This window comes from Solanum pennellii, chromosome 7 (genome assembly GCF_001406875.1).
Source record: "Solanum pennellii chromosome 7, SPENNV200".
NCBI lineage: Eukaryota > Viridiplantae > Streptophyta > Magnoliopsida > Solanales > Solanaceae > Solanum > Solanum pennellii.
This window is the reverse complement of record NC_028643.1, coordinates 72,709,647-72,737,352: the sequence shown is the minus strand read 5'-3', so window position 1 is coordinate 72,737,352 and position 27,706 is coordinate 72,709,647. Positions and strand designations below refer to the sequence as shown.

Sequence of the window (27,706 nt, the reverse complement as noted above, 5' to 3'; positions counted from 1 at the left end):
TGAAAAAGAAATGTATTCTCCAATTTTTTTTTTTAATTTTAGCATGTTTTATTGGTCAAATATTTTGATACATGATTTTTCTAGAAAAAAATACTCTCTAATAAATGTAGTCAAAATATATTCTACAATTAATATAATGACATTTTATATTAATTGTGTTCTTTCACTATTTAACGTATCTTATTTTAATTTATCTCATCTATCCATAATATTATTTTTACCCCCACCTTTTATAATATTTGTTGGAAGATTTTCTTTTTTTCAATATTTTCATATTAGATTGATTAAAACATGACTTCTCTAAGTAACGAAACAAGCTAGGTTTTATAAATGACATTTTACGTTAATTATGACATGCTATTATCCAACACACCTCATTTTAATTTTACCCTTGTACTCTTTATTCCCACCACCCACCCACTTATCTCTATATCCATATTCGATAATATTTATCCAAATAATATACAAAATTCTTTTATAAGTATGTTTTATCCATATAAACATACGAGTATAAAATAGTTAAACATTCATTCCAATTATATTTATATCCTATATATAATAGAGAAATACGATAAATAATATGAACGGGACAAAATATTTGGATATATATATAATACAAATATTTGGTGATAGAGAGAAAATAGTAGTGGGGTTGAGAGAAAAAAAAAATAAAGCAATTATTAATTTTAGTAGAGAAGTAAGAAAAAGAGTGAAGAGTAGCAGAGGAGAAGAGAGCACATGGCCTCGATACCGCTGGGACCTCAGCACCATAATCCGCCGGAAAATCACCATCACCACCACCTTCAGCCGCCGCCGCAGCTGGTGCAGCAGCAGCAACAGCCTTTGAATCCTGAACTAGGAGGAGGAGGAGGAGCTGCAGTAAGGAACGCCGGAGCACGACCGGAAATGGAATCCGAAAAGGTAGTTCTACTACTTTAATGTTCTCCGACTATTACTAAAGAGTCGCACACTCTTGTTCTACTTCAATTCTATATGCTGATGAAGTTTGACAGTATCGGTTTTTGTTCGTTGTGCTTCGATCTAGCTCGATCTCTTTGTGTTCATTTCTTCTCCGGTATCGGAAAGTTCGCCGGAGAATTTTCCGGCTAGGCAATTTTTTTGAGCTTGTTGCTTCAGTGAGGTGTTCTTCGCTCTATATTTGAAGTTTTCAGGTGGACTTTGAGTATGAGGTGTTTTTAGTTTTGATTTCCTTTTTTTTTGACATTTTTGTTGTAGCTCTTAAGATTTTAAATTGAATTTATTTTTGAGTAGCTTCTGCTTCTGGCTTTTAGTTTAATTTACCAGAAAATGATTCTTTGTTTGCTTGTGTTTGTTCTATCTGGAGTTTCTACTGTAGCTGATTGTGGGGGTATAGATTGCATGTATAGAGTTAGATCCATGTGATTCTTTTGTGGAGTAGTGACTTCTTTATCCTGTTATCTACTTTGTGTATCTGGGATTACAAGGGACAGGTTTTCTTGAGTTGATTAGGTAGCTTGCAAGTCCCTCTTTCAGAAAAAGCTATTTAGCTGCTTTTCTTCATCTTTAGGTAAATTGTGCTTCAATCTTTTATTGGGTTTGCTTCATGTGAATTGTGATGGCTGATTCTCCTTTAGTACTGTTTTTGTCTTAGTTACAAGTCTCTATTATTTGATGCTTTCTTAAAGCCTATTTAAGTGCCATTCGCTGCTTTTCTATTTTTGTTGAACAACCTGTAAGGTCCTCTGACAGGTTATGGTAAGTTGAGCTTCTTACTATTTTCTAAACGAGATGGAGTTCTTTTTGGCACTGCAATTAACCTTGCTTGGTTTGCATTGTAGGAAATGTCAGCTGCTGTTGTTGAGGGTAATGGTGCCGTCACTGGTCACATAATTTCCACCACCATTGGAGGCAAGAATGGAGAACCAAAAAGGGTGTGTGCCTGATATATATCAGTTTCTTTGTTTATTTTGGAGATTCAATGTTTTGTAATTTCTTGGTTCTTAGATATTATGATTCTGATCACTGGCGTCAATGGTCGTGACTTGTGGGAGTATTAAGTAACAGAATCTGATGTGATCTTTTTCTGCAGACCATCAGTTATATGGCAGAGCGAGTTGTCGGTACAGGGTCCTTTGGGATAGTGTTTCAGGTTTGTGAGCTGATTTTATTGTAAATTTGCAGCAGTCTTCTTCTACGTTGCAAGACCTGATGTTGTTGTCTCTAGGCAAAATGCTTGGAAACTGGAGAGACTGTGGCCATAAAGAAGGTTTTACAGGACAAACGGTATAAAAATCGTGAACTACAACTGATGCGCTTGATGGATCACCCAAATGTCATTACTCTAAAGCACTGCTTCTTTTCCACGACTAGTAGAGATGAGCTTTTTCTTAATTTGGTCATGGATTATGTCCCTGAAAGTTTATACAAGGTTTTAAAGCACTATAGCAATTCAAATCAAAGGATGCCACTCATATATGTCAAACTTTACATGTATCAGGTTTGCATATCTCCTTTCTCTTTATACCTCTTCTGCAATTGGATATTATGTGATTCTGATAAGTTGTTACTGTCAGATATTCAGAGGGCTGGCTTACATTCATAATGTTCCAAGGATTTGCCATAGAGATGTGAAACCTCAAAATCTTTTGGTATGTGAACAGGAGTCCACTTCATTCCTATTGTATGCGAACATCAATCTAAATCTCTATTGTATGTCATTTTAAGGTTGATCCTCTGACTCATCAAGTCAAGCTGTGTGATTTTGGAAGTGCAAAAGTCCTGGTATGTCTGTTATTTCATAATTATTACGTCCTTATAAGTGCTGCATTATGCAAAGTTTCTTTGAAGGTGCTTTAGTGTCATGATAGTAGTCTGTTTTTCATGTGCTTGACTGCACGAATTTGTGCTGATTAAGGCACTGTCTGAAGACATTTCAGTTTATAAACATTTGATACTTTTTTTACCCTTGGCTGTCAGGTTCTTAGATCTCTTGTTTGCAGAACAAGAGAAGTTTTTAACCAATACAATTAGGTTTTGACATGCGAGTTTGGATGTATTATTACTCTTGACAGTCGGAACAAGAGCAGAAATAGTTTCTACTTTCTAGCATTTCTGAATTCTCTGCTCAAAAACTGCAATACTTTTCCTTGCATTTTTTTTTCTTTTTTTTGCATGGCTCTTTCCTCGTGGAGATTTGTTTAGCACATAACATAAACTGAAGCATTTCATTTTGATACTAATGAACTTTTCGACGCACAGGTAAATGGTGAAGCAAATATTTCATACATTTGCTCTCGCTACTACAGAGCTCCAGAACTCATATTTGGTGCCACAGAGTATACAACATCAATTGATATTTGGTCAGCAGGCTGTGTCCTTGCTGAGCTTCTTCTGGGGCAGGTTTGTGTTGTTTATCTTTGTTTGCAAGTGGATATTTCCATCTATTATTTCAGTGAAGATTGTTAGTTTATTGAGCTTTCATCAATTATAAACTATGACAGCCGCTCTTTCCTGGCGAAAATGCGGTAGATCAACTGGTGGAGATCATCAAGGTGTGTCTTTATATTTCATTGTAGTAAATCTCAGACAACACTTTACATGGATCTCTTTTTACTAATGAGAAACCTTGCCACAGGTCCTTGGTACTCCTACTCGGGAAGAAATTCGATGTATGAACCCAAACTACACAGATTTCAGATTCCCACAGATAAAAGCTCATCCTTGGCACAAGGTATTGTTTGTTATTGTGATATTCTGATAGTTATTCTGCACTAGATCATTTTCTTGTTGAAATATGTGTAGGTTAACTACCCCTGAAATCAGTTTTATTTGAAACGAGAGCTAAAAGACTTTCATGGTTTCAGGTATTCCATAAAAGAATGCCTCCTGAAGCAATTGATCTTGCCTCACGGCTTCTTCAATATTCACCAAGTCTTCGCTGTACTGCAGTGAGTTATCTCATTTTACCAGTGATATTCGTTAATGTTGTTTCATCTACAAAACCGTTTGTTGTATCAGTCTATTTACCTGCTTCTACTCCTTGCAGCTAGAAGCATGTGCACATTCGTTCTTTGATGAGCTTCGTGAGCCCAATGCCCGTCTCCCTAATGGACGTCCATTTCCACCTCTTTTCAACTTTAAACAAGAGGTACAATTTTTGGAACTTCTTAGTTTACTGACTTTGTTATGTTTCTCTGTAACTATTATCGAGAAAGTTATCTTTTGAGTTGTTTAGTAAGTGTTGGTTCACTGGTTGAATTTATGATTATGCAGCTCTATGCACCCATCTGAACATTTTTTTCATTGATTAGAGCATTTTTTTTCCTTATCCATTATTTGGATGTTTGTTATAAATGAAAACGGAAGGAGGTATTGCCGGTGAAGCGGCACATCTTGTTCTCTTGTGAAGTGATAAATACAAGAAACAAACTATTAAAAGTAAATCCTTCTGTGATGAAGGATTTTCAAAGTGAATAATACAAGAAATTGGTGCGTTACATATTAGTTCATGATTTCTTCGTGTTCTTCTTGTTTTCTTGTACTTTAAATGCATCATGCGTCTTGTCGGTTATCTTCTTTCTTCCGTTGCTTTTGATAATCCATTGTCTTTTCCCTCTCAAATAACACTCACTCACGTAATCTTTTGTCCTTCTGCCGCTTCAAAATGTGAGACTTAAAGATTGTCTACATGTGCATGGATCCAAGCAATCATATTAACTGTGTTTCCAATTATTGTGTAACCATTTAATAGAACTGATTTGGTGATTGACTGTTATGAGACTTCATCTCGAGTAAAATGTGGTTTTAGAAAGTAATCTCATTCCCCTACATTTAGCAGATCTTTAGACTTTTTCTTCCACGATCTTTAGACAGTAATTTGGGTTCTCAGTTACTGTCAGAAATATATTGACCAATTACAAAGGTCCCTGTTGTTATGAGGCTGTATTAGATATTTATTGTTATTATTACCAATTGGACTCTGTGTGGTAAGGCTGGCATATGAACCTTGCTTAAATTGATTCAGAGGCGAAACTTCCCTTTATGTAAGATGTTAGGGATCATGAAAGTAATGTTTATGTTCTGGCTGTTACTTGCAGTTAACTGGAACTTCACCTGATTTGGTCAACAAGCTGATCCCTGAGCATGTGTGGAGGCAACTTGGTTTGAATTTCCCATTTCCTGGTGCGACGTAATTGTACTAATGTAATATAGAGTTGGTGTATCAGAGAAAATATATAGGGAGTCCTTGTGGATTAATGTAACCATGCATTTTGGCGTAACCAGTGGCTATGCATGCATGTAAAAGTTGTATGCATATAGCCGCTGTTTGGCTTACAAGAAGTGATCCTGTCTCTACTTATGTCCTCTTTTAGCTAATAGCAGACCTGTTGCCTCTTTTGTACATTGTTTTTGATAAGAAGATTTCAGATAGGAGTATAAAGTGATAAATATTGTAATGTCTAGTTAAGCAGATTTCCTTGAGAGAGACCTTCTGGAGCACTAGGACTTGTAGCTTTTGGTTGTAGTTATATTTATATGCAAGTTGTTTTTAGCTCTATTTTTATTTTTTAATGTAAGGCATATATGAATTATCTCTTCTGTGCAACCTTAGTTTTAATTTTTTTCTCCTTTGAAGGATCCATTGAATTGTCTCTCTCGTTTCATGATTGTTTATTATGAAAGCAAAATTAGCAATAGAAATCAAAGGTTTTAAGAAAGAATGTACAACATACCTTATTCTATGAGTGGGGTTTGGAAAAAGGTAGGTTGTATGCATACCTTTCTACCTTGGTGAGGTATCCGATGCAGTACTGTAAGAAAATAAATAATAAAATACCTAGATAAAAGCAACAAATAAAACACATTGAAGAATAACTGACTTCATGATAATTTAATACTAGCGCCACCTTCTCTTCACATTTTCGAACAATTTCAGTCTCACTTCCCTCATCTTGTGATGTCACTCCCATTTTGCCCAGTATACAGAAGAAAAACGTACGTTCTGTATAATTTTAGAAGAAAACATGTAACTACATCGTAGATTAAGTTATCTACTGCGTTCTTGAGGAGTAAAACTCAACAGAGTGAATATTTGATGAACTCCTATGTAGTTAAAAATAAATATTGTGCTAGCTCAATACATGTAAATATGTAATGAGTATGGTTGGCATCCATGACGCTGTAAAACAGCAACAATACTTCAAAGTGCTGGCATAAATATCATGTAACTACGCTGTTGTATATGAAAAACAGGAGCTACTTGACACAAGAGATGATTAATGTCTGCAATGTACCCTAAAATAACTACAACTCCACCTTAACGTTGCTAATGACTTCTACACCTTAAAATGGCTCTATTTATTACCCCTCCCCTCAGTACGATAGTTTTAACTCAACTATTACAAGTTTACAACATGTTGTGATCTTTCCGATCACAAAAAATGAATTTCCACAGCCTTTATGTAGCTGATTATTGAATCCATGATATTAACGCTTAAGCAGATTTAGTAACCTCATGAATAGCGTTTGCCAAGTAACCAACATTTCCAGTAGTAACTCCTGCCATACTGCACCATACAAGAAGCAAAAGAAACAGATTGGGAAAAAAATAATCAGATATAAACTTGTACATATGAATACAGGTGCTTACAAGCTTGAACTTGACGACTCAATAATTATACCTGATACGACCATTACGAGTCATGTAGATGTGATACTCTTTTGTCAATCGGTCTACTTGTTCCGATGTCATCCCACTGTAGCAGAACATGCCAATCTGTAGGAAGTATCGAACATTAAGGGGACAATAGGTGAATTCTTATAGTTACGTACTACTACAGAAAGTGAAGGAAGTCATTGATCTCAAATACCTGGTTGGTTATGTGTTCCCAAGATAGAGGTGAGCCCAACTTCTCAAGATTTTCCCTTAAAGCAGTTCTCATCCCGATGATACGATCAGCCATGCCCTGGATAAAAACTCTTTAAGTCATTGAAATTTTAAGCTTAACATATGATGTTCTGAAAACGAGTACCAAGCTAAAGAGCAGCCAGAGCACCATTAACTAACCTTCACTTCCCCGAGCCATAGAGTTTTCAAGTTTGGATCTCCAAGGATGGTAGAAACAACAAGAGCACCATGAAGAGGTGGATTACTGTACATGGGCCTGGCAAGTTGCTGCAACTGACTTTTCACTGCCACTGCTTGTTTTTCATCCTCACAGACAACACTGCAGCGAGTTGAGGCACCACAGCAAAAACATTGGAAGTCTTTTAGCTTTATCAATTATTGACTAAAAATATCAGACCAGTGTTTGACAGGAGTCCTTTCTGACTAGTAAGAGACTTGTACACGCTATATAGAGATGAATATGAGGTTTTATTATAACACAATATATGATATATGGTATAATAAAGACAATTACTAAATGTATTTACGAAGTTCAACAGAAGTTTTGTTCATTCGAAAGAGAAAATAATAGATCTAGAAACTACATGAAGATGGTAGTACTACTGATTCTGGAATCAGAAGATAATTTTAAAAGATAGATCAACTATGATTAATAAAAGATTAGTATTACTCTCCAGATTATAACTTAACAGAACAGTTCCCAGTGTAATCCCACAAGTGAAGTTTGGTAAGGGTGGTGCTTATACAACCTTACCCCTACACCTAGTGAAGATAGAGAGTCTGTTTCTGTTACACCCTCGGCTCAAGATTTAAATAGGCCTTACCCCTTTTTTCCAGATATAACTAGGCCAAATAATATATCTTTGGAGTAGTATTTTACCTTAGGCAACCAACTCTCTGACCATATAGCCCCATATTTTTTGCATATGATTGGGCACATGCTATCGGATGACCATCCTCAAGAAATATCCTGATTGCCTTAGCATCCTTCTCTGGATACCCACTTGCAAATCCTTGATATGCCATGTCAAACAAAGCAAAATGTCCCTTCACCTAGAACCAGTGCAATAATTCAATATGAGACTTATGACAAGAAAGAGGATAAAAATATACAAGTCATTACCTTGAACTGGTGCGAGATCTCCCTCCATTGTTCCTCTGTCGGATCCACCCCAGTAGGGTTATGAGCACAAGCATGAAGCAGAAAGAATGATCCTTTTGGGGCATTCTATGTAAAAGAAAGTTGTAATAGGTCAGGATAAATAATGGCAATCTGAGGAAAAACACCATATCATGAAACAGTAGAACCAAAGCATTAAAAAAAACATCTCAACTGTGTGTTTTCATACCTTTATATCATCCATCATTGCAGCAAAGTCCAAGCCCTTTGATTCAGCGTGATAATAGTGATATGTTTTCTCAGGGACGTGAGCATCTCTCCAAATGTTATGATGACTGTCAAGAATCTCATATTAGTAAATATCACGACATCAGAAATTTATGAAGCCATTCACAAACTAATGTTTTACTGTGCAAAAAACAATCAAGAAGCTACAATGATGCATCAAATGTACTTACTTAGACCATGTAGGAACAGGAATATAAATCTGTGAATCAGGACAAAAGCGCTTTTGGAAGTCCGCAAAAATTCTGCATGCGCCTGTTCCAGATAATGCTTGAATTGCAGCAATGCGTTTATCTTTTATCAAGTCTGAGTTCTCTCCATAGGCTAACTTCAGCGACTCCTGGATCATGTTGACACTACCTCCCATAGGAAGATATTCCCTGGTAAATGATGAATTGTCCACGTAAGCACATTACTGAAATAAAAGATATCCACATAAACCACCCTGGCCTTTTTTTAGCAATGCTGAAAACATTTTGATTCTTACTTTCAAATTCATTGCCATGTTTCCACATAAAGCATTTTACTCCGTGTCAATTAATCCAATAGATTTCTAAAGAATGAGGACAAAATCAGAATATTTACTGATTTACATAGAGAAGTTGCATAATACTTTTTACTTAAGGACACTACAAAATGTTTGACAGAAGTAGTTTTCAGTTTATGAAGTCAATTCATTTAAACTTTCAATTTACAAAACCATTAAAAAAAAGTCACTCGTTATTTAAATTATTCTTCTATCACAATGAATAAAATATACATGTCAAATAAAAATGTATTCCATATCTAAGTCAAACTTCGTAAAACAACAAGAACAGATCATTTCAAAAGTAAACGCCACCATTAGACTATGGAATAGTAAATTTGATATAAACAATCCATCTGGGTAGAAAGGCTATGCAAAAGTATTAAGATAGAATTGGTGAAGGGACCCATCTCCACCATCCGTATAGCAGAAAAAATGAGAATAGAAAGGACAAATATCATCAAGATGCGGAAGGAAAGGAAGAAAACCTAAAGAATCAAACAGGTCAGTGGAACTGACGGATGGAATACTAAAAAGAGATGCTTTATTATTCAAATATGCACTCACATACAGTCATTGATGCACAATAACCAACAATCAGTGGCTATAGTAAAAGAAAAATAAAGAACAGTCAGCACTGTAGGCGTATTCACGGTTTGATTCAGTTTTATCAAAACCAAATCAACTATATAGGTTTGATCATTTTTTTTTTCAGTTACATGAATATTATTGGTGCTGCTGCTAAAAATTTTAATAAATTCATATACATTTTGTAGTAATTGACAAATATCTGTACTGTTACATTTTGCTATACACCTACAATAACTTTTCAATGATATATGCATTCAAACTTAACAAAATTTTAATAACAGAAGTCAAATTTAAATAATGAATAAAGGACCTTTCAATGTGAACAACAAATTCAAATTCACAAAATAGAGAAACGGTGAGATTCACTCACATATTATAACCACCAGCGATCCTTCGCTCTGCTTCTCTAACACACTCCAGTACCACGGGTTTTCCATTGTCATCCCTGTAAGCTCCCTTAAAATCACAACAACAAAAACAAACTCATTTGTTTTTGCTTAATTAGATCGAGCTCATAAGTAATAAGATCACACAGGAATTTCAAATCCAAATCAATTGAGATCCACTGTGTGAATCCTCTGCATCATTTTCCGCCAACGGATGATTATTTTACACTAGTATATCAACTTATGTGTTTAACTATAAGATTTACAGCAGTTAAACTTCTATTCAATTAATCTTAACTCACACAAAACAAAACAAGAGCTAAGCATACACAATTCCCAAATTAAGAAGCTAACTCCATGATTACAAAAAATGAGAAAGCAAGGTAGAAAATAAAGCTAATCAAATCAAAGCACAGAGCAGAGAACTTACAACGCCAACATTGACTTTGTCAGGACTAGGATCGGCGAGAAAAGCTTCAGTAACGCCGAGGATAGGATCTTTAGGAGCCGGTTCAACATTTCGCCACCACGACGACAGGGATCGCGCTCCGAACGACGACGAGCTAAATTTTAGGTGACGACCGGAAATAGCGGCACGGATCGCCATGGCCGGAACGGAGAGAGGATATAGAGAAATGGCCAAATAGGAGAGGAAAATGGCGTGTTTGTAGAGGCGGTTGATAGAGATGGGACTATATAAATAAGAGACGTAAGAGTAGTGTGGACTGAGCGAGCCGTCAGTGTGAGTGAATGGTTTATTAATGGCTTTTGCCTCGAAAAGCGTAACGCTGTGACGAAACAGTAAAAAAATATGACAGTGTCTTTTTTGTTTTGGCTCAAAGGTTAGGGGGCAAAAGAGTCAAAAGGAAATTGGGTATTATAATTAGGGATAATTTCAGAGACGTCATTTCAAATTTCGCCTTATAAAACTCACTTTTTATGATTTACGATATTATGTCTATATTTCTTATTTTCATTTTCTTGTAACCATTCTTTAAATCTATTTAAAATAAATATTATTACTTTAGATTTGACAATTTTATCCTTATATATGAAAGTTTAGATCTGTTTTTCAACGATTTATCTTTTTTTCGGTAGATTATGTTTCTTCTTCGCTTGTGAAAATGTTTATTTAGAACAAAATCTGATCGTTCTTATCAAATTGGGAGTTCATTTTTATTTTCTATTTGAAGAAATTGTAGACGGAAAATGATGGGTTATTATGGGAAAAAATCTACGTGAATTGGAAATGGAGAAGAAGGGCTAATATTTGGTGAAAATGATGAGTCAGCTTGAATGAAGACTTTGATTTTTGTTAGATAAAAAACACATATTTATGCTGATTTATTTTTAAAGTATTTATTAAATGAGTTGTTTTTTATATAATATTTATTAATATTGAAAATTAATATTAAAAAGGATAAAGTAATCAAATCTAAATTGATTAATATTTATTTTAAATAAATTTAAAAAATGATTAGAAGTAAATAGAAACAAGAATTTATATTTCTCTTAAATAAATTTAAAAAGTAGTTAAAAGTAAATAGAAACAAGAGAGATAGACGTAATATTGTATTTTGAAATCATCCCTTATAACTATAATCTGCCCAATCTGCTAAAATTTGTATTACACTAGCATTATTTTATTATTTAAATTTAACTATTAATATCTTATTAGTTATTTAATGATTAAAAATATTATTTTTACGAATTAAAGGAAATCTTTTTTCCTTTGTTCAAAATAAAACCTTGGTGGAATAAAACTGAGAGAAAAAAGAAGAATCACAATTCAAAACAAAAAACAATTTGAATCCCACAATTAAAAGGTAAAAGATAAAATTAAAATAATTCCACAAAAACCAGATGACATATCAAAATAATTTCACAGCGTTACGCTTTTCGAGGCAAAATAAAAGTGAACAAAGATAGTATCTTGGTTAACATTGATTTGCATTATTTTTTTAAAAAAAAATTTCAGTGATTTTGTGCAAATTTGGTTACTGCATTGTGTTAGATCAAGAGTTTTTTTTTTTTAGGCATAATACATATATTAGATTTTAAACTTAGCTTCAAATTTTAACTTTGACCTCCTATTTTCATAATGCACAAACAGACACTTTAACTATCTAACTTTTAAATAAATAAACACGAGTCCTATATGACAAAATACATGTAGGACATCACGTAGAACAAAAATGACATGTAGGATATGTGTGTCTATTTGTTCAATTTTATACAAGTTTAAGTGTCTACTTGTGCATACCCAAAGTTGAAGGACATAAATATAATTTGAAGCCAAGTTAAAGGACATATTTATGTATTATACCTTTTTTTTTAAAGACAAATCACAACAAACTTATTCTACAAAGATGATCTTAAAAGACCAAATTCAACTAGAACTGGGAAAAAGATGTTCAAATTGCACACGAGAGGAGAAGTCCGAGTCGTTTAAAGGCCTCCTCATTTTAAATAACGAGAATTTAGTTTAAGTTCATATACTATATTATAATTAGCTGATGAAGAAAATTATCGTCAATTTTAAGTGTATTTACATGTACCCTTGAGTTGATTTCCAAGGAAGCGATATGAATGAAGTTTGAATATTATATTTATTTTTGTGTATGTTATTGACGTTAGGAAATCTTAGATCGTTTTTTATATTATTCTTTTATTTTATTATTTGTATATATCACATGTTTATTACACTTACATATTGTTTTTATCTTCTCCTCAATTTGAAAAAAAATTGAATTTATCGGGGATTTACATGTAGATTTTGAAGAGCGTTTACTACCTTCCCATCGGAATCCCTTGAACCCTTACTTAATCTATTTGTTTCATAGATATTTCTTTTGTTAATTAATCGATTAGTTTCCTAATTTTCCTAATGTGGCTCGCCCGTGCTTTCCGAGGCGCTGCCTGTGACTCAGCATGGGAGAAGGGGGCGGAACTGCACACTTTCGTGTTCAGAGCATTGTCCGAGTGAGTGGGCAGCGCCTAAATTAGGTGCGACTCATACATATTTTTTTTCTTAATTTTTTTAAAATTTAATTTTATTATATTAATTAATTATTATTTGAATCACGGAGATATTTTGTCTTATTTGAAATAGGAACGTAAACAACAACTTCTGTTGACTGGAACTTGTAGGGTTAGAACTTAGGTTCCCAATCATAGATGGCTAGAACTTTTGAGTTTCACTTTTAAAAATTAAAGTTATTTTACGGTTAAAATGAATTTAGACATTAGTATTTTTTTAAATATCAAAACTGCATAAAAATTATATGAAGAAATATGCGTCCAAAAGTATTTGAATTAAATTCATAATCAAAATTCTTATTTGGCTCTTAAAATAAATCATAAGTTCAACAATTATTATGACCCTAAAGGGTAGATAAATTAGTAAAATATTATCCCTAATCAGTTAATTAGCAATTGCATTTGATCAATAAGGAATTGAAGGGACAGAAGACACCCAAAAATAACATTGTTAAGCCTTTGATTATCACGAAAGGTTGTGATTTTGGAGAGTTTAAAAAGGTGATAAGGTATCACGAGAGGTTCATCTGAATTTCATCTCTCGTAAATCAATGTGACTGTGATGTTCGAATCAATTTTCACACACCTTAATTAATTCTACGAGATATCGCCACCTCCACTAAATGATTTAAAGAACCCTTAACTTCATGTGATAATAATATTTAATGAAGCATATAATTGTTTATTGTTTAAATATTTCTAGTGGATTTTTATATCCTACCTATGAAATAAGTTAAACGATAATCTAAAAACATTACTGATCAATTAATTAAACACTCAATAATATAATATAGTTGATTGATTCTTGTATTTCAAATAAATTTGGGAAGTCAAATAAGTGTTTAGTGTGGAATTTAAAATTTAACAAGGTGTAATTATGACTGTTAACTGTTAAGTGAGATAATATAGTTTATTATGACAAAATAATTCAGATCGAAAGAAATCGTAATAATTATCCTATATATTGTATTGCGCTTCCAATTACATATTGAATTGAAGATTTGATTTGTTCTACTAAAAAGAAATTGACTTGTCAAAATATCAACTCTTACTTAGTAGAATGGGATCTCAAGAGGGTATTTTTGTCATTTTATTATTTATTTTGAAATAACTAATTTCGATAATATTTATAGAGGGGGGAGAGAAGCGAACGAGATTGAAAATGGGAGAAGAGATTCAAATTTTATTTGTATATCTATCATATAATTTTATATGTATATCAGTATATGTATAAGAGAGGAGAGAGACGAGAGAGGAAGAGAATCGCACGTAATTATAATTAAAAAGAGGTTGCGACTTGCCAGTGATAATTATTCGACCTATACCTATGTTAGCTAATTAACTAGTATATACTTATTTATCCGCATAATTTCCCCGATTATATTAATGGTTTTTTTAATTAAAAAAATCCTAGAAATTCACCAAATTCATTGTATCCTTGAACACAAAAAAAAGAGATACAAAAATATTATTGTATATTACTAAGAATAGCTTGCGCTCTTATCTTCGTTCAAAAATAGAGAAGAACAAGTGTATGATCAAATCAATCAAGCATTTGGAACAAACTTTACTTCACTAAAATATAATTGCTATCAATGAGGATTGACGAGTAGGCAAACATGCGGAAAAAAAAAAAAAAAAAAAAAAATTTACTAATCAAATATGAATTGTAAAGTGAAATTATGTTTATTTTCTTTTTTTACAAAAATAAAAATCGAAAGAAATATTAAATTTTTTCTGGGTATTTGAAATTTTGATCAATTACAAAATTGTTGCTCTAACATTATAAAACAATGTTAAATTAATTAATCAAATACAATTTGCTTCCGAAAAATAAATATTTTTTGAAAAATTTAAAATAAGCAAATTTTAAAAGTTCGACCAAAACATTCTATTGATACAAAGTCTCCACTAAAATAAAGCTTCCTGTATACTAAAGAACGACTTGAAGCAAAGTATGTTCGTCATTTTGTAAAGAAGATATGCTTTTTCCATTCATTTTCTTTATTCTCTGTTCCTTTATTTCCCTTCTAAGATAGATTTCTTCTCTAAACAAATTAGTAATTACAAATTATGCAGGAATTTGCAGCAAACAGTGAAATCTCGAAAACAGAGGAGTTTTCAAATAATCCAGAAATTCAAGAAACTGAGATAACACACGAAGAAGTTAAAGAGAGCGACAATTTAGATACTAAATGTGGAGAAAAAACGGAGAAAACTGCTGAAGTTGTAATAGATATTGATAAAAAAACAGAGTGTATTGATGAAAATCAAGTAATAGAAATTGTATGTCGAATATGTCATTTGAATGATGAATCTATAGAGATTTTGCAGCTTGGTTGTGATTGTAAAGGTGAACTTGGTGTTTGTCATCGCCATTGTGCTGAAGCATGGTTCAATCAGAGAGGCAACAGGTAACACCATTCTATATTTCTGAAGTTCTTCATACTTTGCCTACGATTTAACTTATATATACTGACGGGGACATCTATGTGAACATTGAGAATTCATAAAACCGACCTTAGAACAGAGTGAATTCATATTGAATAGTGAGGAATGTAACAGTGTTATCTTGTGATTTTACAGATCATGTGAAATATGTGGGAAGACAGCAAAAAATGTGGAAACAAGAACATTAGCAGAAAGACAGAACAGAATAATGGTGATAGAATGGAACCAAAGGGCAGTAGAAGCCAGAAGAAGTTCATATCTAACCAGTTCCTCAGCTGCAACACGCGATGATTGTAGATGGAGATGTCAACAATCCTGCTGTAATTTCCTGCTTGCTTGCTTCGTCATTGCCTTCACTCTCCCATGGTTCTTCCGACTTAATTTGCCATAACAAAATACACTCTCAAATTTCTCTGTCATGTTGTAATATATAGAACAATACTGTTAGTCAATTATACTCATTTTGCCATACCAAATGAAATGTTTCACAGCTGTTTTTGGTATGACAAAAGTCAAATCTCATGATGTGGTCATTCACATCGATATATTATGGGCAGAAATCTTCCAGTCATTTTCAACACAGCCAACTTGATGCACCTTCCGCAACAATTCATATATATGAATTGCATAATTTTTCCTATAAAGAATAAGTTGATGCAGCACAAGTTATTGAGCACTGTCATGGTGTTAAGGGAGAGAGAACTTTTTTTCATCTAAAAGTAAATGACGAGGCAATACCAGAGAAACAACTAAGCAGTATATCATGGAAGTTTTAGTGCTAAAATAGGACGAACTTTTGCATCTAAAAGCGATGACACCGAGGCTAACAGGAAAATGATAAAAACCATATCATAGAAGTTTAATATATAAAAAGGGAGATTATGATTCGTTCTCTTTCTTTCTTTTTTTTCAAAAAAAGAGAATTTTAGTAACTGTCGTATGATTTTGTAACTAAAAGATCTATTTGTGGTCTGAAGTTTGGTTGAGCCAGTGCTGTAAGCAACTTGAGATTTTCGACAATGAAGCTCACCTCTTGGTCTGGCTGGAGTCTAGCATCTCTCTTCATTTGTTTAATCTGCTTCATTGACAGCTCTTAGGTTTCACTTGGATTCAGAGGAGTCTATTAGAACTGGCAAAAGCATGATAAGAGGCAAATTAATTAAACTCAGGAGGAATGGTGGAACACATTTTAACAGAGAGTACCTAAAAGAGAGCACAAAGTTCCCAGGTTACGAATTGCCACCTCAAAGTGCATGTTTGATTTGTGCCTGATAGGATGAGTCATCTCAGTTAAGTCATCCTCGGATGAATTTCTCTATGATTAATACCAATAATCCCTTCCATTTAGATATAAAAATGGCCTTAGAATGACTCATTCTAACGATCATTCTGCATCCAAAGACAAGATGAGATGATGCATCAGCTTGATAACTCCTCACCCCACCACTAAAGAAAGGATAAAAAGATGAGTCGGCCGTATGTCTCCTCCTGCCATCTTACCTTGTGAACTAAACAGGGACAGTTTATACTAAGAATCTAATCCAAGCATATTAAAAGAACACTCAAGGAAAGACGAGCAGAAGGCAATATCAGGAATAGAATCACAAACAGTAAATAGTTGAACCTAAGATCCACGATTTCATATAGACAATGACAGGAAGAGTTTAAGGACTTCAGAAGCCTATTCAGCTTGATATAATGTGAACCGTATATTGAAAAAGGCAGCGTAAGAGGTAAAGGATCATGGACCTTAAGAGGCAAAGGATCATGGAAGTGAAACAGAACAAAGAAAATATACATGGAAATATTAGCCAATTAACTAATGTTTTGGGATTTAGGCCTTCGATTTAACAGCTGGCATATAAAGAACCAATGATATAAAGAACCAAAATTACTTCCGAACCTTCAAAATTACTGAAAACCCTAAATGTGGGGCAAATAAAGAACCAATGATAGGTGTTTTTCCGAACCTTTTCTATACTTAAGCTTAGCAGAGAATAGCCAAAAGTGTGAAACCATACACAGAACATCAAAAGGTAAAAGGTAGATGAAAGAGAGAAGGGATACTGCACTTAGTTGCGCAAGAGACACCTTTTCCGGGTATATCAAGTCTAGAGTGATGCAATTAGCCAAAGAAGATAGAAATGTGTTTTATTGCTTTTATCCCTTAATATTCCAACAAGTAATACTACGCTTTTAAAAGACATATTAGGGTAAACTTTCCACTCACCTTCAATTAGGACAGGAAAACCAAAAAATAAGTTTCACGTAACCTAGCTGCCTATTGCAGGAGTTACTGACCTGAAAGGACGCCAGCAAGCTGCTACTGAATGTGACTAAAGTGGATCCAACCCACTAATTTTTCCTAAAGCCTTGGGCTTTCCTGGTGTTATTGAATCTTTTCAATCTCAAATACCGTCATTCTTGCAAATTTAAGGACAAAGTTGCATGTAAGAATCAACTTAGAGAGTAAGTGGATGTAAAAGCTTTGATATAATACTACTAAACTCAGTCATTGGCTTGGAAAGGACATGCAAATTGCAATACAAAAGAAGGCGGAAATTACACCTGACCCTTTTAACTGTATTTAGCTGCTAATTCCTTTCCTGATATGGAAAAAAATTGTAACTTATACTTGTACACTTGCTTACTCCAAGGTGTATAAGTTTCTCAAATCAAGATAGCAAAGTGCTATCTTACCGAGAAAATTAACAAAATGTCAGGTGTCAAGGAGAATTACTATATAGTAACAAAATCTGAGAGAAATAAATGTCCTTTCTTTTCCTACCAAGGAAAGCTCAACTAAGTGAACGAGAAAGAAAATATAAATTTAAACTCACCATACTAATTTCATGGCATTTGATAGAAGAAGCTTTGGAAGCTATCTTACTTGTCCCAAATCTTTGAATTGCTCAGTCTCCTGTCATAGAGACAGACAAGGAAAAAATTCATAACTGAAACCGGTATGAAGATCAATTCGGAAAATGAAGATGTAGATGTAGGGAACTTACAACTTCAAGCTTCAATAGGCAAACTTCTGTTCAAGTAGTAACCCATTGCGCAACCACATTAAAGTCCGCAAGTAATCATATGCATACCACAACATCAATTATCAATAAATTTGATAGCAACCAATAATTGTGGTCATTTAAAAGATCCTGAAAAAGGAACTGGCTATAGTCAACACATCTTAAACAACTTCAAAGAGCAGAAAAGATAAATCTGGCGCAAATATGTAAGAACACTTTATTTCTAACTACTCAGGGACAAAGAGCAGTACAATCCTCTCCTTTGATTTATCTTCAGCCAAAAACGACAGCTTAATGATTTCAGATTCAAAGCCCAGAATGACATGCTGCAGAAAAGAGCAGTCCTAAATTGAACTGATTGTACTCTACTATCTAGCTTTGAAATTCAATACTAAACATTACAAAAGAAAAAGTGGACAGAGATTATCTGGAAGTATAAATAACTTACAGTTTTGGCCCACCTAATTGTTTCGCATCTGTAATAAAGAATGCATTTACTTCCGCATAATAAGTCTTGATCCGAGGGTCTTCCGGAAACCTCCTCTCTACCTCCATGAGGTAGGGGTAAGGTTTGCATACAATCTACCCTGCCCGGTCCCCATTAGGTATATGTTGTTGTTATTGTTGTAATAACTCTTCACAGTTTCAACAGCATGTCATCACTATCTTTTGGACGAGGAAAGGTATAGAATTCACAACCTCTTCACAGCAGTGTCATGTGTTTGCCTCTTACAAGAGGATTAAGAACTTGACTTAAAATTGGGTAATGTAGGTTGTATACTCAGTTGCATGATCCCTGAGGTTTTAAAGCTTCCATAAAGACTTAAAATGCAAAACCTTAGGCAATTAAACAAGGTTAACGCTTGGGTGGCAAAGTTGAACATCATCCCTAATTAATTTTGCAGTATCTTAGCCAATCGAATTTTAGACTGGATCTTCTTTGCTTCTTGCGAATATCCAGAACCACGAAGGCCATCAATAACACCACGTTTATCTGATTTAAGAATTCTCATGCCGCCTCTTATACACGATAGTAATAGCTTAGATGCTGCACGGAATCTCCTGGCATTGCAAAGACTATGCACCATAGTGGAGTAAGTAATAGAATCTTTGGCATCCATTGATTCAAACATCCGTAGAGCATGATCAAGGTGACCAGCTTTACACAACCCGTTAATAAAAGAATTCAAAGCAACCAAGTTAGAATCAAAACCCATCATACTCATATAGTCCAAATGTTGCTGGGCCTCCTTGAAATTACCAGTCCTGCACAAGCCATCAATAAAGATAGTGTGGGTGTACTTGTCAGACTCCAACCCTTTTTTTTCTGCCTCGTGTAACAATTTATAAGCATTATCCAGCTGACCTTCCTTACAATATAGATTAACAATGGTATTAAAAGACACCATATCAAGGTCAAAACCATTTGTAATTATATAGCCCAGGTACTCGTTGGCCTCATTCATCTTCCCAGTTTTAAGTAACATACTTGCAACTGTACAGTAAGCGAAGGCATCATATGTATATCCTTTCCTTCTCATCTCTGCAAAGATCTTAAGGCCTTCTTCAAATTGTTCACATCTGAAGCAGCATTTCATTACTGTCGTATAAGTGATGGCATTGGGGATATGACCTGATTCTACCAGCTCGTTGAGAAATTCTCTTGCAGTTTTACCCCGTCCTGACTTGCACAGCCCATGAATAAGAATGTTGTAAGTTGCTAATTGGGGAATAAATCCATGACGTTTTATACTCCTAAATAACATTAAGGCATTCTCTGTATATCCATTCATACAAAGACCATTAATTAATATATTGAATGTTGCTGGATGAACAGAAATATTTTTCAAAAGAATATCCTGAAAAACCCTGTATGCTTCATCTGGCTTTCTCAATTTAAAGAAGCAATGCATTAATGTATTGTAACTCCAAATATCAGGAAGAATACTCATCTCAAGCATTTCTTCAAACAGATCGAAACATCGAGATATCATGCAATATCTGGTAGCTCCAGCTATTAAAGAGTTATATGTAATAGTATCAGGATAAATTCCAGCCTCTTTCATCCTATAAAGGACGGAATAACCTGCATCAATGCCAACAAAGCGACAATATGCGGTAATCAGTGTATTATAAGTGACCACATCTGGTTGTACTCCAATTCTTATGCCATCAACTATTACAACTTCAGCTTTCTCCAATTGTTTCGCTTTACAAAGAGATGCTACACAAATATTCATTAACCTTGTTGAAAGTCTACCTTTGATACTCCACATCTAATCCAGGAGTTTAGACCTGTGACCTGAATCATTTTTTAGCAAACTATCAGGCAAATCCTTTTCAAAAATATCAACTCTTCCTTTTGGAAATACAAAAGAGTAGTATTTTTCAGTTCAAAACTTCAAATCCATAGATGGACATGCACAGTGCAATACCAAATCATTGTATGAAAGGCAGCCCCATCTGTTCTTCTTGGTAAATTGTTAGGAGTTCTATAAGTTCTTAAAATCCATCAAAATGAAAACACAAAACACGAAATCATCTATTGGCACAGAACTAAAGATTTTCATTGATGAAAAAAATAATCATATGCATTATCAGCGAGGAATTCTACGTTGCTCGGACTCTTCAAAAATGCCAACGAGTGCATGTCGGATCCTTCCAAATAATGCACTTTTGAAGGATCCAACAAGAGTGCAACCACATTATTGGAGAGTCGGAGCAACATAAGCAAGGATAATTATAACTCAATCTACCTTTATATTAATCCACTTACAACACCAAACTGGTGCTGCTCCAAGTAAACCACAAGTGTGGTGCTTTCTTTTTCTCAATTGCATTAGTTTATCGTCCATTTGAATGTAAACAGTGCCAAATTATTTAAAAATTCAGAACTTGGAGAAAGCAATAATGTAGTTTGAATTATAAAAGTTATGATTTTTCTTGTATTTTGATAAGAATAACAACTTTTGCATTACTATTATTAGCTAACACAAGTAACGAAATGAGCCTTTCAACCATTGTCCGTTCTGTACAAAGCGAGGAACAAACAAACAAAAATGAATTAACAACCATTGTAGGATATCTAATTAGAAGTAACAATACAATTCATCAATGATTTGCCGGAAAAAATGAAATCTAGTAATTTTCGAGAAAAAAAAAAGAAAAGATTAGAGCCAACAATCAAAATGAAAATAATGTAAAACAACATTAACCTTCACAAAATTAATTATCGATAGATGAGCGAACAGTTAATCACCTCGGATATACAATAATACTCTGCCGGTAGCAACACCACCACCGGAAAACTTCAATACGACGGAGTACCAGTGGATTTCTGTTTCTGAATTCGGGTAATGATGGTAAGCATTTTTCATTTTTGGGCTGGGCCGCGTTATTGTCCATTTGGGCTCTCTCTCTCAGCTCGTATTGTTTACAAAACTAACCCACTTAAGTGTCTAAAAAAAAGTATTTATGTAATGGTCAATAATAAATTTGAACTTTAAAGTATTATATTTTTGTGAGTATTTTTTTTAGAAAAATTATTGAAATATACGTCTTATATTTTTATTATTTTCAATATTCCAATGTACTTTTAAAAACCTTTAAATTCTTTTATTTTTTTAATGTATCTGAGTTACATATTAATGTATTCGAGTCAGTATTTAATGTATGTAACCTACATATTTTGTATCTGATTTATTTTATAATGTATACGAGCTAGTTTTTAATGTATTTGAGTTACATATTGTGTATCCGATTTATGTTATAATGTATTCGAGATACTCTACATATATATCCGATTTGTGTTACTTTTTAAGGGATTAATGTAATTATAAAGTAAAGAGCGATAGATTGAAATTTCATATTGAAACTATGTGATTCCTAAAATTTATCCATTTTTTAAATTAAAATCATTAGGTGTTTGTATTTTTTTATCTAAATGATCATTCACTATTTATCAAAATATATCTTAAAAGTATTGAGTCAGTTGCCACGCGTACGAAATTTTATGAGCAAATTAAGTTATCACGCGTCTTTTAGTAATTATATACAAATACTTGGTCTAGTCAAGTTTTGAAATATGTGTTGATAACTAGTTGATGATAAATCATAAAGGAAGCACAAATACCTAATATTTAAGACAAAATGTATTCGATGCCACACAAATTGAAGCAAAAGGCTACAATATAAACTGAATTCAGTTAGCAAAAGTAAACAATATGTATGCTTTAGTTTAGTTGAGCTGACGTTGTTATCAAAAATAATTTTTCTATTTTTATGATATGATGTAAAAGTCATATTATCGTTTCAAATCACATTTATGATATTACACTTATTTGATTGCACAATTTGCTATACAAATAAGTTGAATTTTTGATACAAGATATGATTTGTAAGATATTATGATATAAAATATGAATTTACATCTCGCAAAAAAAATTATTTATTTTATATAGCAAATGCTTAAAATCGTTTAAAACAGGATAAAAATGTCTAAGTGGCCGATTACACGAAATATATTGTTGATGTTGCAAAAGTGAACAAATGGCTTAAACCCGACCCAACTACGGCCCATAATCGCATAAGTTAGATAGCATTAGGGTTTTTCATCATCTTCTTCATTAGGCTCAGTATTCTTCAACTCTACTTGCTGCTGCTGCTGCAATTTCGTCCAGCAATGGTATTGCTCTGCAATTCCTGTTCCGTCAGTATTTCTTATTTTCTTACTGTATACGCCAATGGCGTCTAATTTCTTGTTGTGTTATAATGAGAGCAGGCTTCAGAGAAGAAATTGAGCAACCCCATGAGGGACATCAAGGTTCAGAAGCTTGTCCTCAATATCTCCGTCGGTGAGAGTGGAGATCGGCTTACAAGAGCAGCAAAGGTAAAACTTTTTTTTTATTACAAAATCTCATGAATTTGTTATTTTCCTTTGTTTTGATGTTGAACTAAGTTTCGTTTTTTGATACTTAAGGTCTTGGAGCAACTTAGCGGCCAATCACCTGTTTTCTCCAAAGGTAAATTTTTGAATCTTCTATGCATTTTAATATCAGATACTCAGTTTGAATCGCCCCTCGACTTATTCCCCGTTACCTCCCACCATCAACATGCACCACGTAACTCTGTCCTCTCCTCCAAGGCTAGAACAAATAGAAAGAAATCACATTTGAACCGGAGACCTAATATAGGAGTTAGGACATTGTCTAATCTGGAAATATTATTAGATATGCGCATTAATCATTTATCAATGCCTGTGCATAAGCTGCGTGCTTGTGGACTTGTGGTTATTGGTTAACAATATTGCTCGTCTGGCTGACTTTTAAAATAGCTTTATTTTTATCAGTTACATATTCAGTTCAGCACTGAAAAATACTGGGTCAATACAGAAGGATTGTATAGCTGGCTCGAATTAGTATTGGGATTAAGGTGTCATTTATTGATTGACTTATTAAAACAGTTCAAAAGTGAGGTTACGGGAGTAATTCTCATTCTTCTCAATTATATGTAAAGACTTTTCTTTTTGATGAACTAAAACCTCAAGCAATTAGCAGTGTTTATTGCAGGTTCTTGTGATTGTACTGGATTTGTTCCCTTCAGTAGTAGTTTTTCCTAGCCAATGTAAGATGTACAAGTGTTTTTGCAAGATATTTATTCAAGCTAGTGTTACTAACTTGTCCAGATTGTCATAACTTAATAACCATGTTATCCACGACTTATGGTTACCTAACTCGCTTCCTGTTTCTGTTCATACATTGATGCGCGTAATTGGCTGGTGAATTTACAACCCAGTGATTTGCCCGATTACTTTGCTTGTGGACATTTATTCAACTAGCTTTGTCTTTATCTCAGTTTTGTCCGTGGACATTAATTAGTTTCTTACATCCTTGTGTGGTTCTCATCAACAGCAAGGTATACTGTGCGGTCCTTTGGTATCAGGCGTAATGAAAAAATAGCTTGCTACGTGACTGTCAGAGGTGAGAAAGCTATGCAGCTGCTTGAGAGTGGACTGAAAGTTAAGGAATATGAGTTGTTGAGAAGGAACTTCAGTGAAACCGGCTGCTTTGGGTTTGGTATTCAGGAGCACATTGATCTTGGAATTAAGTAAGCAGATTGTCATCTAGTAATTTCTGTGCTTAGCTTTCACGATCTACATAATTAGCTGGCTAGCTTTATTTTACTTAGGTGGTGGTTTGTTACTGGTCTATCTTTTTGAATGCATAACAAGAAAACTATGTTTGAGTTTCGTTGGAACTGCATAAAACTTAGTATGCATAGTTTAAGGAAATGATTTTACAAATATTTCTCTTTTATAAATGTTCTATTGCTTCTTATGTTTGCTGCATCTTACCATATTAACCTCGGTAGGTTATGAATCCGGTACACATATATAAACTGTTATCTTCTTCATTCTGAAGTTGAGTCATTTTGTTTTTTTTCTTCTCTTTTTTACAGGTATGACCCTTCAACTGGTATTTATGGTATGGATTTCTATGTTGTCTTGGAGCGTCCTGGATACCGTGTTGCTCGTCGCCGCAGGTGCAAGTCTCGTGTCGGGATCCAGCACAGGGTCACAAAGGAGGATTCAATGAAGTGGTTCCAGGTCAAATATGAAGGTGTTATCCTTAACAAGTCCTCAAACATTCAGTGATAAGTTGAGAACCAGCTTAGCAAGTTTATGCATTTTGTAGACTGATATCTATATCACTCCTAGAGAGAAGTTTTGTGGAATTTCTATTAGTTGGTGTATGAGGGAGAATGTGTTAGTTCCCATTTTGTCTATCAGATGAACTCAAATCTTTTTTCTTTTTTTTGTTGCAATCATAGTAGAACCATCAATCTAGTATCACAAGAGATGTTATGAATACCTAATTGGTTTCCAATTGTGGTGATGAATGGTGTTGTTTTCAACATTTTTTTTCAAATTGTATTTGTGTGTTTTTGTTCCATCTCTGGCATGAAATGCAATTATGCAACCCAATATACTATGACTCAGCCCAACTAATTTTAGGTAGGTTGATTAAATGATTTATTAATTGATTTGCCCTATTCAAATTCAGCCCAAATCGTTCATGTACTATCTAAAAATAGTGAAGATACTAGCTACCTCCAAGACCATTCTCATAAATTATGTGCCAAAATTGGCTATTTGTGCACTTCTATAAAAAAAAAATAAAAAAAATTAGTACATCGAAATGTGGCAGGGGATTACAAGGTAGAGTCAAACCCTTACCAACTAAGTGAACGTGAAAGTTCAGGCAACCGACCAACCAACTGAGCTAATAAGATCCGTGGCTATGGTGGTGCATGAACTTTGAATTGATAGAAATTTTATACTTGAGACGAAGGTTGTTTACATGATAAGAAGAAAGTTGTGCAAACTTGATGGAACACTTCAAGTATAACACCACGATATTCCTCAGCATTCATAGAAACATAATAATTCAAAAGTCTCCTTAAATCCTTAGGATCACAAATCCTATTTGCAATTATCATCTGTTCAATTGACTCCCTAAAATCCTCTCTTGGATCATAAGATGATTTCTCCATAGCTATCATCACTATAAACTTTGTCTTCTCATCTCGCTCCGCCCTCCTCCTCCTTCTCCTCATCTCTTCGTTTTTCGCCTCTTCTCTTTCTCTAATCATCTTGTCTAACCTCTCTTGAACCATAGCATGTGTTAGGCTCGAAATAGTCGGATATCTACTAGAACTGGAACTTTCAGCTTCTTCTGAAGACGACGAAACACTCAGCCTACAGCTACAACACAAGGCACTGCATCCCTTAAGCTTCTGCTTCTTAGCTGCTGCTGCTGCTGCTGCCCTAGAGTTCTGCATTCTTTGAGCACAGATGTATGATTTGAAGGAGAGATGTTTAAGGGAAAATAATTTATGCAATTAGAAAGTGGGGTTTCACTAATCATGATTATGTCTCAAGATTAATGAACCTATGAAGATCACTAAGGATATAAGAGACATTCTTTTAGCTCATAAAAACTTGTGATCATGATGTTAATTAGATATTCTTGATTTTCTTTAAAGATTTGTGTTAGGTGTCATGCTTTTTAAGATGTGGTTGAGAAGATAAGTAATCACGTTTCTCTACAATTATAAACACCATAAAAAGAAGATTGAAGAAACAGAAAAAGTTGCTAAAAAAGGTGAGAACTTTTGATTGTTTTCACATGCTAGGTGCCAGGTCCTATGTACTAGTTGATTTCAAGAATCTGGAAAAGCTTTGGTGGTGGTGTACTAGTGAAATGGCTGCTATATATCAAGTTGATGAAACAAAGGGAAGACATTATGTTGTAGGAACCACTTGGACTCATCATGGAAGATGAAAAAGCTCCTGCACAATTGGAATAAAAATAAGATTTTTTTTAGGTAAACGAGAAACTCGATGGAGATGGGCCCGTCCTTCTACTCTTGTCCAGTTTAAATACCAGGCCACAGGGTTCACATCCCTGACCTGTGCCTAATCTACACATCACTTGCGACGCTCTTACCACTAAACTAAAGCTCTATGGGCTGGAATATAAGCAAGATTGGTCTTCATTTGGAACAGGTTAGAAGAAAATGCATATGGTTTAACCTATAGTTTAATGTGAGTCAGATTTAACTTTTCTTTGCCATAATTGACAGTTACTTTAGATAGCTCATCTTAGTTGGCTACTTCAGATTTGATCTGAGACTTGCAGGGTGAATTTAATATGGTTAATACAGAATTAGATCAATAAGCAAATGCAAAACTCACATAAAAAAACAGAACTTTTCTCTACACAACATAAACGCCAATTATGTAGAAATGACACAATAATAAGAGTTGATGGACAAAACATATTTAAAAAATCACCTTTACGCGAGTTTCATACCTCAATTATCCATTGTTCTCTCAACCTACCTAAACTATCACTCTCCTTGTATTAAAAAACACCTCGATATTGAATTGACCAAATTATTTGTTCCAATCGACAACAAAGTATATGTCAATTCAGTACCAAGGTGCGCTTTAATACAAAGAGAGTGAACATATATTATAGATTCTAGAATACTGTCACACCTTTGTTTTGTTGTGTGAAGAAACTATAGAACTTGCAAAACACACACCTCAACCACCCTGCCGGTGTGAATTGAACAACATATTCGTTGCCAAGTTGGGGTGTTAGAAGTGATAGTTGAGGTATGAAACTCGCAAAAATGTGATAGTTCAGGTTTGCTTTTTTCCATTAACACAAATAATAAATTTGCAAGTAGGACCTGTGATACAAAATGATTGCAAGGGAGCATGAAAAAACAGTAGGGCCTATGAAATCATGTTAAAAAAATATAAACTCAATCATAAAGTAAGGCTAATCTGTAGTCTAGGGAATATAGTATGCATGATGCTAA

General features: G+C 34.1%; 6 protein-coding genes across 16 annotated transcripts; 3 read left to right on the top strand and 3 right to left on the bottom strand.

Annotated features, from left to right (window-relative positions):
- The first annotated feature begins 636 nt into the window (after positions 1-636).
- LOC107026341 (shaggy-related protein kinase eta-like) lies at positions 637-5,573 on the top strand. Its single transcript, XM_015227274.2, has 12 exons — positions 637-921; positions 1,821-1,913; positions 2,072-2,131; positions 2,207-2,479; positions 2,556-2,630; positions 2,707-2,763; positions 3,241-3,381; positions 3,483-3,533; positions 3,617-3,712; positions 3,846-3,929; positions 4,028-4,129; positions 5,079-5,573. The coding sequence occupies exons 1-12, from the start codon at positions 739-741 to the stop codon at positions 5,172-5,174; spliced, it is 1,311 nt and encodes a 436-aa protein (XP_015082760.1). The 5' UTR covers positions 637-738; the 3' UTR covers positions 5,175-5,573.
- Positions 5,574-6,201: 628 nt separating this feature from the next.
- On the bottom strand, positions 6,202-10,518 carry LOC107026389 (aspartate aminotransferase, mitochondrial). Its single transcript, XM_015227343.2, has 10 exons — positions 10,228-10,518; positions 9,782-9,867; positions 8,468-8,674; positions 8,239-8,344; positions 8,013-8,117; positions 7,770-7,942; positions 7,049-7,208; positions 6,852-6,947; positions 6,663-6,757; positions 6,202-6,548 (listed from the first exon to the last, which is right to left on the bottom strand). Exons 1-10 carry the CDS (start codon positions 10,402-10,404, stop codon positions 6,476-6,478), a joined length of 1,278 nt encoding a protein of 425 aa, XP_015082829.1. The 5' UTR covers positions 10,405-10,518; the 3' UTR covers positions 6,202-6,475.
- Positions 10,519-14,786: 4,268 nt separating this feature from the next.
- LOC107024263 lies at positions 14,787-16,559 on the top strand. Its single transcript, XM_015225209.2, has 3 exons — positions 14,787-15,250; positions 15,423-15,607; positions 16,378-16,559. Exons 1-3 carry the CDS (start codon positions 14,910-14,912, stop codon positions 16,557-16,559), a joined length of 708 nt encoding a protein of 235 aa, XP_015080695.2. The 5' UTR covers positions 14,787-14,909.
- Positions 15,343-21,687, bottom strand: LOC107024262 (putative pentatricopeptide repeat-containing protein At4g17915). 11 transcript variants are annotated; one of them, XM_015225208.2, is made up of 9 exons: positions 21,576-21,687; positions 20,577-20,618; positions 18,765-20,402; positions 18,299-18,445; positions 18,128-18,207; positions 17,589-17,710; positions 16,491-16,676; positions 16,318-16,416; positions 15,343-15,924 (listed from the first exon to the last, which is right to left on the bottom strand). In XM_015225208.2, the coding sequence occupies exons 2-3, from the start codon at positions 20,590-20,592 to the stop codon at positions 19,210-19,212; spliced, it is 1,209 nt and encodes a 402-aa protein (XP_015080694.1). In that variant the 5' UTR covers positions 20,593-20,618; positions 21,576-21,687; the 3' UTR covers positions 15,343-15,924; positions 16,318-16,416; positions 16,491-16,676; positions 17,589-17,710; positions 18,128-18,207; positions 18,299-18,445; positions 18,765-19,209. The 11 variants fall into 11 exon arrangements, with proteins under 11 accessions (XP_015080694.1, XP_015080691.1, XP_027774530.1 ...); XM_015225205.2 differs by adding an exon at positions 18,568-18,642 and having other exon boundaries at positions 18,765-20,618; positions 21,576-21,686; XM_027918729.1 differs by having other exon boundaries at positions 15,343-15,663; positions 15,760-15,924; positions 18,765-20,618; positions 21,576-21,686.
- Positions 21,688-22,863: 1,176 nt separating this feature from the next.
- Positions 22,864-25,242, top strand: LOC107026569 (60S ribosomal protein L11-1). The gene is made up of 5 exons (XM_015227583.2): positions 22,864-23,000; positions 23,097-23,204; positions 23,295-23,337; positions 24,226-24,421; positions 24,773-25,242. The coding sequence occupies exons 1-5, from the start codon at positions 22,998-23,000 to the stop codon at positions 24,966-24,968; spliced, it is 546 nt and encodes a 181-aa protein (XP_015083069.1). The 5' UTR covers positions 22,864-22,997; the 3' UTR covers positions 24,969-25,242.
- A 406-nt stretch (positions 25,243-25,648) lies between these two features.
- Positions 25,649-26,155, bottom strand: LOC107025255 (probable transcription repressor OFP9). The gene has a single exon (XM_015226050.1). The coding sequence runs from the start codon at positions 26,153-26,155 to the stop codon at positions 25,649-25,651; it is 507 nt and encodes a 168-aa protein (XP_015081536.1).
- Between the last annotated feature and the right edge of the window lie 1,551 nt (positions 26,156-27,706).